The 12,708-nt window shown below is 45.5% G+C and overlaps 2 protein-coding genes across 4 annotated transcripts in view; one reads left to right on the top strand and one right to left on the bottom strand.

The window, feature by feature from the left end:
* The first annotated feature begins 596 nt into the window (after positions 1 to 596).
* sft2d3 (SFT2 domain containing 3) lies at positions 597 to 1,586 on the top strand. The gene has a single exon (XM_015974641.3). The coding sequence runs from the start codon at positions 626 to 628 to the stop codon at positions 1,298 to 1,300; it is 675 nt and encodes a 224-aa protein (XP_015830127.3). The 5' UTR covers positions 597 to 625; the 3' UTR covers positions 1,301 to 1,586.
* A 148-nt stretch (positions 1,587 to 1,734) lies between these two features.
* Positions 1,735 to 12,708, bottom strand: part of wdr33 (WD repeat domain 33) — an 83,671-nt gene continuing 72,697 nt past the window's right edge. For 2 of the 3 annotated variants that reach the window (XM_015974639.3, XM_015974637.3), the window contains exons 15-21: positions 8,669 to 8,818; positions 7,931 to 8,584; positions 7,788 to 7,845; positions 7,352 to 7,652; positions 7,112 to 7,272; positions 6,565 to 6,729; positions 1,735 to 2,144 (exon numbers count right to left, since the gene is read on the bottom strand). In XM_015974639.3, coding sequence (XP_015830125.3) covers positions 1,990 to 2,144; positions 6,565 to 6,729; positions 7,112 to 7,272; positions 7,352 to 7,652; positions 7,788 to 7,845; positions 7,931 to 8,584; positions 8,669 to 8,818 — 1,644 coding nt within the window. In that variant the 3' untranslated portion in view covers positions 1,735 to 1,989. The remainder of the gene's footprint in view (positions 2,145 to 6,564; positions 6,730 to 7,111; positions 7,273 to 7,351; positions 7,653 to 7,787; positions 7,846 to 7,930; positions 8,585 to 8,668; positions 8,819 to 12,708) is intronic. The other variant, XM_015974638.3, reaches the window with a different exon arrangement.

Below are 12,708 nucleotides of genomic sequence, written 5' to 3' on the forward strand. Positions count from 1 at the left end.
ACAATTCTTGAACATCTTCCCCAAAAAAAATTTTAAGAAATTCCGAGGTCAATCCATCAATACCGGGCGATTTCCCATTTTTCTTTTTATTTGTTTTTTTTATTTTATCGTCTCATCTCTGACACCTGTGTCTGCCAAGCTCCGGCTCCGACTACTGCTTCCAGCCAGCCTGTCTGACTCCCTGAGGGGAGGGGCTGTGACGGTGAGAAGTCCGCGGTGTCTTTTAAAATAAAAGCTCGCGAGTCAAATATTTCAAAATCATTTTTTTTTCTTCTCCATGTTGTAGTGATACCCATGGTGGCTCTGTCCACAAGGGGGCAGTATTAGATAATCTATTTAAGGGTAGAGGTGAGCACTGATGAGAGAATGATGTACAGCTGGAGAAGGAACACAATAAACATCTTTTGTGAAGAACCTGAAACTTGGTGCATACTTCCAGAAACATTACACATGTTATTGGGGCGGGGGGCAAATGCCCGTATGTCCAATATTGGAGTGGACCAGGGGACACGTCCCACCCGTTCCTACGCCCTGTAGGATTTTAACATTTTTCTACTTCCGGGATGAGAGGGCTGCGTGCTTCTAGCTACCGGAAGTGTTTGGTGGGAGGACAGATAGGACCGTGATGGCGGAGCTGAACCGGCAGCTTCAGGAATATTTGTCTCAGTCCAAAGGCGGCGGAGCCAAGGCCACCTCTGCGTCCAGCTCCAGCACCACGGTGGACCTGGGCGAACCGGAGCCGTTACCTGGCAGCTGGTTCGGTCGATGGTCCAGTCCGTGGTCTGGGATGAGCTCTAGTCAGAACTCTGGCGGATCCAGTGGTTTCTCGTGGCCGTGGTCGGCCGAACCGGACCCGTGCTTGCCGGGAATGAGCCGCCGGCAGCGGCTGCTTGTGTTCGGGGTGCTCGCTGCTTTCTCCGCGCTGTGCTTCGGGCTGTCGGCTCTCTATGCGCCACTGCTGCTGCTTTATGCGAGGAAGTTTGCGTTACTCTGGTCGCTCGGCTCGCTGTTCGCCATCGCAGCAGCGGCGGTACTACGGGGTCCCAGTAAGCTGGTTGCTGGACTTCCCACGTCCCCCGGAGCTGCGGTGTACCTGTGCGCCCTGGGAGGGACTCTGTACGCGGCTCTGGGCCTCCACAGTACCATCCTCACGGCGCTGGGAGCCGCCGTACAGGTCGCTGTCATCCTCGGGTACGTGGTGTCGTTGCTGCCAGGAGGAAGTGCCGGGATCCGCCTCATGGGAACCGTGGCGGCGTCCGCTATCAAGAGGATCATCAGCGGAAAGACTCTACCGATCTGACCGAGACCAAACAGATGTGATGAAAGTAAACACAAAGTGCTTCCTCGCAGCAGGACCAAAGGAAGAACCTGGCTTAGGACTGGACTAGAGCGTGTGCACGAGCGTGCGTGAATTTGAACCAGCTGGGAAACACTACATGTGTAATCAGCTGAAGTAGGTTCTGGAACTTGTTTCTAACGTTTAAATCAAAGTGATTCTGCATCTCAGACTTTTATTTTGTGATCTCTATAAAATTTCGCTTCTGTCACTTTGTTTTATTAAAGATCTTTTGTGCCAGAACCTGAAAGCGGACTGATCTTATTGTAAACCAGAGCTGGAGGTCTTGATTTTCTAACCGGGAATATGTGGATCAGAACCAGTCACAGGTTGACGTCTGATCATCCAGAACCTGTCTGTGTCAGCAGCTCCTCCCCTCCTCTGAACAGCAGACCCAGTTTGAAGCTTCAATCTTTATTGTTCCCTCAGTGAGGACGTGAAAACACAAACACTTAGAAATCTGTTACAAAAACCTGCAGACAAGCTGCAATAAAACAAACAGCCACAAGTCTCATAGATGCCCTTCACCTGTTCACTCAGGTGAGCAGGGCCACCAATCAGGCACCCCCACTTAATGTGTCACATGACCTGTGGTCAGTCTGAGTTTTTTTCAGGACCTGGTCACACGTCTAGGAGGTTTTAAGTCTTTAGAACTACCGGCCTCGCCCACCACTTCTTGGTGCTCCTCTGGGTGGCAAGCCTCCTCTCCAGGAACCTGGACCCGGTCCCCCTCCAGGACCCCAGCCACCCCGCCCACCTCGACCAGACGGGGCATAGCTGCCATCATCCCTGTGAGGAGGACGACCTGCTGAGACACAAAGAAAAAAAGCTGCTGAAAGACAATGTCCAGACGACCCAAGTCCAAGTAAAGACTGAAGAATACAAGAAAATGATTTTCAGATGAATAAAAATAAAACCAAACACATTAGAATAATTTTAATCAAGAAATTTCTGAAAGAAACGTTAATAAACACCCACCTAACACCTGGTGACAGATTGGTTTCTAATTGGTTTGATGTTCTGAAAATGTTTTAGTAAAAAACCACACAGGATTAGACATTTGTATGTTATCTTTCATCTTTAATTCTCTTTTCACCTTTGGTGCAGTTGGGTTAAGGTTTTATATATCCATTCATCCGCCCACCCATGTGTGATTTATCTTTCCAAGCCTCCGTTAGAAGTCGGGGTACCTCTAAACCCGAATCTCACAGAAAACCTCTGGAATCAGCTGAGTTCTCCTGTTGAAGGTAGTTACATCAACAGACCTGCCAACGTTAAAAGTTTTTGAGTACCACATGCGTGGCGTTCTGTCACAAACCTTTGCAACTCCGTTGCTTCTCACGCTGCAATGTCCCCATTCACTGGCTGGAAACATCTTGAATAGTCCAAAGTATCATGTATTTAAATATTAAAGAGTAAAACTCAACCATCTTAGGTGGGTCGAGCTTCCGGCAGAAACGGAGCAAAACAGTAGAAATGAACAGCATGCCTGAGCTCTGTGTGGATTATTCCTGCTCTAATCAGCACACTATTGAAACCAGAGCTCGGGGGATTACTTTTTACAAGTACGTTTGAGAATTTTTGTTGTTTGTATTTGGTAACTATAACTTTGCTGTACTGTATTTGTGTCCACCAGTAGCACCTCCTAGCCAACTAACGTTAGCTACATGCTAACTGCTGCTGTCTCCCTGACAGTGAAGCTAAATGAGATTTTATTAATCATTTATTCCTAAACACTGACTTATATTACAGCTGAAACAAGAATGCTGCTGTAGAAACCAAACAAATCTTCCTGGTATCAGATACATCTCATATCTCTGGCTGGAGAGTTAGCAAGCCAACATGCAGAAGAGACGTTTTCTTGTTCCACCCTTTGAAGAATTTTGGTTCATTATCACCAGAAATGCAGTTTTAGGTTAAAGAAAGATTCTAAGAATATTTAAGGCATAAATAAACTGAAGAGCAGCTAATAACAAGAGGAATGAAGACAATAGCATTGACCTCTTTTGAACAATGTTGTGTAGACGCTAAAATGCAAATCTCATGTTTTGTTTTGTAGCTTTCCCACAAAAGGTGTGAGGAAGGAGGCTTCCTGCAGCTGATTTACTCTGATAATAACTGGGCTGTCAGACTGGGAGACTCAGAGATGGAGTTCTGTTTCGTTCCCTCCTGACTGCCAGTGGCAGTAAACAGAGTGGATGTATCTCCTCGCGCTCTGTGCAGGTCGAGTACTAATGTAAACAAAGTCACGCACGTGACACGTAGCGCACCTGGTCGCGAGTCTATAAATTATGCGTCGATAGCTACGTTCGGGTCTCCTGGGATCTTCTGGCCCGAGAAGTTCCGAGTGACCCCTGTGACTGGCAGTCATCCAGGAACTCACAGAACCATAGTTACACCGTAACTTCCGTTTATTCTTCAGCTTCCTGGTTCTCCTTCAGAGAGTAAGTGTAGCATAAAGCCATCAGCATGTACAAGTACCTATCCTGTTATCAGTCACAAGGCAGAGGGCACTTTTCCCGACATACCTCGTCTTGATGTCATTTCTCACTAATTTGTTTATTTTAGTCACCGTAGTAAGCATCATATCTGGGTGTCCCAGAGTTTTCACAGCATCAGGGGCCACTGATGTCAGCTGAGAACCACAGGTGTGTACTATAAACACTAATACATAATAAACATAACATGCCTGTTTGTTTTTACCAGAGACGTGCAGAACTACATCCAGAAGAGCTGAAGAGAGCCTGTCTGACCTCCCAGGATGCCCAGAGACTCTAACCTCAGCCCAATGATGTGAGTATTTAAACATCATATCATAATGACACACACACGCACGCACGCACGCACGCACGCACACACGCACACACACACACACACACACACACACACACACACACACACACACACACACTGAATTCAAATGGATGTATGTGAAGTGAACACATACACACACCTCAGAGAGACTATGTTAGCCCCTCCCACACCCACTCATAATACAAAGCAAGTCTTAATGTTGTCCAATTCAACTATTTGAAATTACTGATGCAAACATGTTAAATCTGTTTCTATTCTTTTACAGGAGGCTGTGGTTGGTGGATGACGAGCCTGGCCTAAGAAGACGAGGCTAAACACAGATGTGCAGCACTCATGCTGACGCCACAGCCGTCAGAAGTCATGTTATTGGTTACGTCGGTGGTTCTGAAGAGAAGGCAGCCCCACGTGGCCGATCTCACCTCTCTAACTGCAGAAGAGGAGCTCCAGATAAAAGTTCTACATGCAGTCCTCTTTCAGGGGTTTTAGCTCATGGAAAGCTTCAGTTGCTATTTAAAACATCTCAACACAAGAACCAGATAAAATAGACCAAACAAATAAAATCAACTCCTTCAAGCAGTCAGCCCTTTCCCCTCTCTCCCTGTGTCCTGTCTGGCAGTAAAGCAACCAGCACTGATGTCTGAGTATCAAAAACAGTTTTAATCTCACAGGTGGAGCGTTATAGATTCAGCTATGATCCCACTAGATATCTAAACTTTATTAGAGATGCTTTTGGCCGTTTTTAATCCCAAAGGACACGGAGATGGAGATGAAAGAGAGCGGGGCAGAGGAAAGGAAGAGATGGAGAGAGTTCACAAAGACACACAAATCCAACAGAACACCACTAATAGTTCTGATGGTGTGTCGTGTTCTTGTCATCCAGACTTTGTTCTAGTTGTTTTCTCACCCTCTGAATTATATTGACACTATATGTGTATGAATTAAACACTTCTATTGTTATCTATAAGAATTATATTATATACTATGTTGTTTATTAAAATGGCTGAGTAGTATTTTCTGCTCCTCTATCATAGTGTGTTTTTATAAATACCTGCCATAGATGTCACACACCTGTTGCATGAACATTTTAAAATTATTTTGATTCTCATTGTTTGACTGATTTTTACTGATTGATTTTTTTTAATAAGTTTTGACTCTAAGCTCTGGACACGAGTCACATATGTCCCCACAGCAAACCCACTATTACTAAAAACACAAACATGTGTCCTGTATCAGAGCTGCATGTGTGAAGTCTGCAGAGGGGAAAAAAAAAAAAAAAAATAAAAATAAAACGCATCAAAATCGGTTCTGAATTCAAGGAGTTATAGTTGATCCAACACACTTCAATGCCCCTGTCAGGGCGGGGGGTGGGTGGGTGAGGGGTGGCGCTCGACCGATCCAAGATGGCCGTGCCACCACTCGTCAGCGGTCGTAGCGGTCACACGGGGTCTATCTATGTCTATGCTGGCTCCCGTGTGAGGCTGTGGTCAAGCTGGTCGCCTGTGGAGATCTAATTTGGACTGGGACTTAAATTACAAGCAGAGCCAAACCGCTGCGACCGGGAGCACTGGCCTTCCAGATCAGCTCATTCTCCATGGACGGGGATCAGCGAGACATTAGCTACATGCTAACCTGAAGCTAACAGAGTTTTCAGCAAGAAAAACGCAGTAGAGTGACAACGTTGGAGTCGTTTTACTGCAGATTTTCTTACTTTTGCTGCCAGCCCCTAGTGGATGAGGGTGGAACTGCAATTTTAGCCACTTCTTGGCTTCAAAAAATAAACACCATAATGGCCCCTTGGTGCTAAAACATCCACATCCCCCATGGGTGCGGCGACTAGGCTGGCACCGGTCCGCTGACACAGAGAGGGAGAGTTTACCTTTTTAAAAGCAAAAACAGCAGCGAGTGGGAACCGGAGGATGGAGAGAGAGGCAGCGGGCATGAGGATTGAGCAGGGAGGAGGGATCGGGGGTGTTATGCTATAGGTTAGGCAGAATTGTTTTTCTACGATGATTGGCTTAAACTTCACCACGCTGCGGAGTCGTGTTGTCAGACATGAGTACCACACGTGCACTTTTGCTACAGAACTCAGGTGTCCACAGCTTTTTGCGTAGTTTAGAGGGGTGAGTCGAACCAGCGTAATTAGATGTCAAATTGCGTACTTGCTACGCAATATGCGTACAGGTTGGCAGGTCTGCATCAATGACCTGAGGGCGTTCATTTAAGAATAGTGGACCATCATATCTCAGCAGACGAGTTAACAAGACAAGTCATGGTCCAACTAGAATTGGTCTCAACGACAAGTCATTGACAGGTCTTCTTTTACCAAGTCAAATGTTCCATGTTCCCGATTCCAATCACCAAAACATTTTACATCTGACGATCCCACATTTGGAGAAGGTGTGTTTTGAGTTCACCTCCGTCAGCAGCAGAGGATTCCCGTTCCCGAGGTTCTCCCGTTCCTGGTCCATCCTGCCACGGACGCTTCCGGGGTGGCAGAGATGACATGTCCATTCCCTGCAAGGACGACGGACGCTCACGGCCACCTGAGGATGAGCCATCATCACGGTAACCCTCATGACCTAGGGACAAGAATAGACAAACCAGTACAATAAGAGACAGGAAGGGGCACCTGGCGGCTCTGGCCAGTGTTCTGTCAAAGCATCATACATTGTCTAATTGTCATACACATTTTACAGCGTATGCCAGTCTGACAAACCACATATGTCTGGCATTGTTTTAACCCTACCCTGTACCCTAACTCTTACCCTAACCCCAGCGACACCACACTATGTGCCCTGATACAATAAAAGTTCCTTACATTCCCTCCTATTTCAGTAAAACAGATATAAAACCCTAAAGATGGAGCAGTTCTGCTTACAGTTGGACTAAAATCATAACCCCTTACTCCCTTAATCAAAATCTGGCCCCTCCCCATTCCAAAGATTATTTGTATGGCTCCACCTCCTCCTCTTGGTGGACCTCCTCCTCGCGGTGGCCTTCCTCGTCCCCCAGTGTCCCAGCCTCGGCCCATGTCCTCAGGCCCATCGTATCCTTCTTCCTGACTGCTAAAGTCATCAGCATAGCCCCGCCCTCCAGATCTGCTGGACCCGCCTCCTCTGAACCTGGAAATTCGCAAATAAGATGAGAACATGTAAAACTACTAAAATAAAACTATCTACGCTGAAAACCTAGGGGCATCACCTGTCATCCCTCCTTCCTCTGAAGTCAGCTCCACTGAATCGCTCATCGGGACCCCACTTTCCTCCTCCTCCTCGGTGCCCTCCACCTCTGTGTCCCCCACCCTGATATCCAGGACCAGGTCCTGGTCTCCAGCCATCCTCTCCTTGGCTATGAAAATCCTGTCCTCCATCAAAGTCCTGTGGGCCTCGTCGTCCCTGCTGGTTATCCCCCCAATAAGAACCTGAAACCTGGTCAGGTCCTCCGGCACCCTGCCGGTCAGGAGGACCCATGTGGTGGTTAGGCGGTGGCCCCCGAGGGTCTCCTGGATAAGAACAAAATAAGTCAGAGACATCTCAAACAAACTCCTGGGGTCCCTGCTTGGCCACAAGAGACATAGTAGTGGAAACCATAAACCAGGAACTGCAACAGGGGCCTGTGGGACACCACATGAACTTACCTAGGTTGTTGGGGCCCTGTGGACCCATACCATGAATCATGGGCCCAGAGTTCTGACCCTGCAGAGACCAAAAAAATAGTTAGCCCATCTGAAACCTGCTGTGACTCGTGGTTCAGAACCAGCTGACGCAGACCCACTCCCACCTGATGTTGCATGTACGGGGGCCCCTGCATATTTCCGAGGGGGGCCTGCATTCCTCCAGGTGGCCCCTGCATATTGCCCATCCCATAGTTGTTTGCCATGTTACTGTGAGTCCTAGGTGGGGGGCCCATCATCCCACCCTGCATGGGACCCTGCTGCCCCATCATGCTTCCTTGAGGTGGCATCATTCCTCCCTGAGGTGGGGGTCCTTGAGGGTCCCTTGGACCCATTCCACGAGGAGGGGGACCTATCATCCCTCCTGCGGGGCCCTGCATTCCCCTGGGTCCCATAACATGATGACCCTGAGGGCCCATGTTTCTAGGGGGTCCAGAATGTCGCTGTGGTTCTTGCATTTCTGATGGTCCCATCATGCCATGAGGGGGGCCCTGATGAGAGAGAGGTCCAGAGAGGGGACCCATTTGTCCAGCTGGAATAAAAGAGGGCTGCATCCCTCCAGGACCCATGGGGGGGCCCATGTTGTTAGGCATCTGTTGAGGAGGCATGTTTTGGGCAAAGCCTTGTTGACCAGGAGGCCCTGGTCCTCCAGGTCCACCTAGACCACTAGAAGCCCCAGGACCTGAATAGGGGGCCATGGATCCCGGCCCCTGCAGAGGGCCCATGTTCCCATCAGCGTTCATCTGTTTCATCTTCATTTGCTGCAGGGACAGAATCAGATCCTAACTTAGTATAGGTGGTATCAGAGATTAGCTGACTGGGATGTTGTGCTATTTATTTATTACCTCCAGTAGCTGGGGGTTAGTGTACTGAAGCGCTGCCATTTCCTGCTCCAGCGCTACCTGTGTTTTCTTCTTCATGTCCAACTTCTGCTCCATGTGTCGCTCTTTGTCTGCAGACAAAGGCATCATCGGAACTTTGTTCTCCGCCCAGGCCTGCAAACAGACACCATTGGTCAGAACAAATAATTGGACATAGGGAGCCTACTTATGGTAAATGGGTCCCCTACTGTCAAAATAATGAAATGGAGTCAAAGGGCCCATTAGTTATTTTCTAATCCCATTTAAAATGTGCCATTGAGGTAACATATGATGTCTGTGCATTTTAGACACATTTTGATGCCATGAAGGTGCCTATTTATTTAATTTAGGTTATGTGTGTATTAGCCAGAAACTGGGAAAGTGGGTGTCCCACAGGAAAGAGTTGGAGACCCTCCTGGGGGAGGGTATGTCAGTTTTTCATAATGTTAAGCAATTTTGTCATAGATGAACAAATACTTCTAAAAGATATAGAATGCCATTTAAAGAGCTTTTAACGTTCAAAAGTTGCAACACAAAAACACAAAAACTCTCATAAAATGAAAAAAGCTAAAGATATTTTAAATAAAATACAAGCTAGATGTGGTGTAAGTTTTGACTCTTGATAAGTATTCTCCTGAGTGAGGCCCACCAAATGTATTTTAGATCCAGTTTCTACTTTATTTTTCAAGTCATTTTATGGATATATTAGAGATGAGATTTTAACGATGATAAACTGCCCTCTTCAGACGGGGACTTTCCTTAAAGGGGCCGTGGTGAGGCCTCTGCTGAATAAGACTAACTTAGATTTTACAGATTTTAACATCTTCGGACCAATATCTAACTTACCATTTTTAATTACAATTTTAGAAAAGCTTGTTTTTATCCAACTCAATTATTTTATTAATGCACATAATATCCTTGAGAAATTTCAGTCTGGTTTTAGAGAAAACAACAGCTTTTATAAGAGATTTAAATGATTTGAGACTATATTATGATGCACAGATGGTGATAGTCCTGGTTCTACTGGATCTAAGCGCTGGCTTTGATACAGTAAACCACAACATTCTTTTAACCCGATTAAAGAGCTCACATCATAAAAAATCTACTTTTTGGAGCTTTTTACCATGTGATTTTGTTATATTTCCTCATGGGAAAAAATACCGGTAAATAAACGTTTTTGGATGCATCCATGCATTTTCATGTTTCAGCTGCAAATTTGGAGTTTTACTTTGAAAATCTTGTAAAGCATCAATGGAAACTAGTCTCGTCATCAGGTCCTGCTCCTCTCCAAGAAGCTAGTCTCCTGGACTAACTGAAACCTGTCTCCATTGGCCAGCACATGATATTTGGCTTAGGCAACTGGTGTCATGTAGTAGACTTGATAGTACAGTGGTAAGCGCGCTGGGCTGGATGCCTTAACCACTGAACTACACAGCCAACACAGAAACAGACCTGCCTAGGACGCTGTTTAAGGCATGTTTTGTCGGAGCGGGTGTGGGCAGAGTTCCACTGAAGCAAAGCGATTCATTTCCAGGTATAAATATAGGCTGACGGAAATAACTCTTATTTAAGATAAATTACATCTCAATAGAGCCAACGGCTATATTTTATCATATACTGTGCCCACCTTTGCTCTCAAAGGTTTAAAGGGGCAGCAGTAGCTCAACAGGTTTAGCGGGTTGACCAGGAAGGTTGCAGGTTCGATCTCGGCTCCGGACAGAGTATTCTGTTGTTGTGTCCTTGGGCAAGAGGGTGGTCAGACTGGTGGAACCTGTGCAGCCTTGCCTCTGTCAGTGCGCCCCAGGGCAGCTGTGGCTACATTGTAGCGTACCACCACCAGTGTGTGAATGGATGTGTGAATGGATGAATGATACACTGTAGTGAAAAGCGCTTTGGAGTCCTCTGACTCTGAAAGGCACTATACAAGTGCGGGTCATTTATCATCATCATCATTTAAAATAGCATGATCTGGAACATTTAAAACTCATTGGCCTGTCTATGAATTATTTATGTCTTATCTCACAGACAGGACTTTAATTGGTAAGTTTAGATACCTGTTGTTCTAAGGCTTGTGAAATTACATGTGGTGTGCCTAGGGTTCAATGTAAGCTGGGTTTAATCTTACCTGTCTGACAGATTTCATTTCGTTAATGTACATGACAAACCTTCATCCTCCAGGTATACTTGTGGAGTACCACAGGGTTCAGTGCTTGGACAAATTCTTTTTACTATATATATGCTTCCAATTAGGGTTGTCATGGTGGGAAAATTTAACCTCACGGTTATTGTGACCAAAATTACCACGGTTTTTTGTATTATCGCGGTATTTTTTTTAAACGTGCTACATTTTCACACAATTAAATAAACCCTGCATGTCAGGAAATATTTTCCTCAGTTTGTGTCTAAATTTAGCCTAAAATGTGTTATTTTGTAATTATGTTGTTTATTTGTTTACATTTTTCCCCTTTAGTCTTTAAAATACCATTATTTGCCCAAAACTTCTTATTTTTTGTCTGTTTGATGTCATTTAAAAATATTAGATCAGATGATACTCAGTACTCAAGTAGCATTCTAATCAGATACTTTTTTACTCTTACTTGAGTAATAAACCTTATATCAGGAAAATATTGTCCTCGGTTTGTGTTCCAGTGAGCTTTGCAGATTTGGGAAAATGTCATAAATTTATAATTATTCTCGGAGAGAGACCAACTCTTATCTGCCCCTGGGAGCCCCATAATGCATAGCGTCATGTCAATATGGGGGTGTCCGCGACATGGTTTATATGCAGGTAGCGGCGCTGTGGCTGCTTTATATAGCGACTCGTTGCATTCTCCCTCAACCTAAATCCTCGGATCACGCATTTTAGCTAAAACGCTAACGTTAGCTTGCCTTGCGTTGACTGTAGAGTTGTGGGTGATGGTCACGCAGATGTGTCATGAGATTTGAAGCGTTGCTGCCTTTCACAGGCACTTTTTCTGCATGTGCTGCAAACAGGATAGCCGTCTTCTATCAACTGTCCCTCGGCATTCTTCAAATATCCAAAATATGCCCGTACTTCCCACTTTGTCTTCTTTGAGGGATAATAAATGTCCTGAGCACTGCCGTCTCCTCCTTTGGCCATTATTTCAGCTTTAGCTTCAAGAAAATTTTGGTTGTATACAACAAAGCGCACATGTGCCGCCGGCAACTTCAGCAGATGGTACGGTGGCTGGTAAGAGTCACCGCGCCTACACCGCAGCCACGGTAACCCACCGAGATAATCGTTTTTTTTTTAAACAAGACGGTTATTATTATTGTCAACTTTTTTACCGGGGTTTACCGCTACACCAGTTACCGTGACAACCCTACTTCCAATTGGTAAAATCATAAGACAGCATGGGATAAACTTCCACTGTTATGCTGACAATACTCAGTTATATTTATCCATTAACCCTGATGAACCTAATCGGTTAGTTCGATTACAGGCTTGTCTTGAAGACAAAAAAAATTTGATGACTCTAAACTTTCTGCTTGTAAATCAAGACAAGACTTAAGTTTTCATCTTTGGACCAGAATTTCAGAAAAGGAAACTGCTTAGTCAATCACCTGACCAGAATGGCATTAAATTAGTCTATGAAAACAAAGTAAGGAACTTTAGTGTTATCTTTGACCAGGACATGTCATCCAAATCCCACGTTAAACAGGTTTGTAGGATTTCCTTCTTCCACCTTCGGAATATTGCTAAGATTAGAAGCATCCTTTCCAGAAGTGATGCTGAAAAAGTAGTTCATGCATTTTTTACATCAAGACTGGATTACTGTAATCCATTACTCTCAGGAAGTCCACAGAATTACATTTTTGGTTCTTTTTTGAAACACAGAGAAAAGGTTTCTCTTTACCTTGCTGACAGTTTAGTTTGCGGCTGCAAACAGCCTCAGAGCTGATGCCAACGGTGGCGTCACTTTCTACTCCGTTTATCTGCGGGCAGCAGAGGACGTTGTTGCCCTCTGCTGCCCGCTCTCCCCTCTCCGACGATGCAGTCCCAT

The sequence above is a fragment of the Nothobranchius furzeri genome, chromosome 11, assembly GCF_043380555.1.
Source record: "Nothobranchius furzeri strain GRZ-AD chromosome 11, NfurGRZ-RIMD1, whole genome shotgun sequence".
Classification (NCBI taxonomy): domain Eukaryota; kingdom Metazoa; phylum Chordata; class Actinopteri; order Cyprinodontiformes; family Nothobranchiidae; genus Nothobranchius; species Nothobranchius furzeri.

Coding starts and splice junctions, on each gene's coding strand:
- sft2d3 (XM_015974641.3), top strand. CDS start 626: ATGGCGGAGCTGAACCGGCAGCTTCAGGAATATTTGTCTCAGTCCAAA.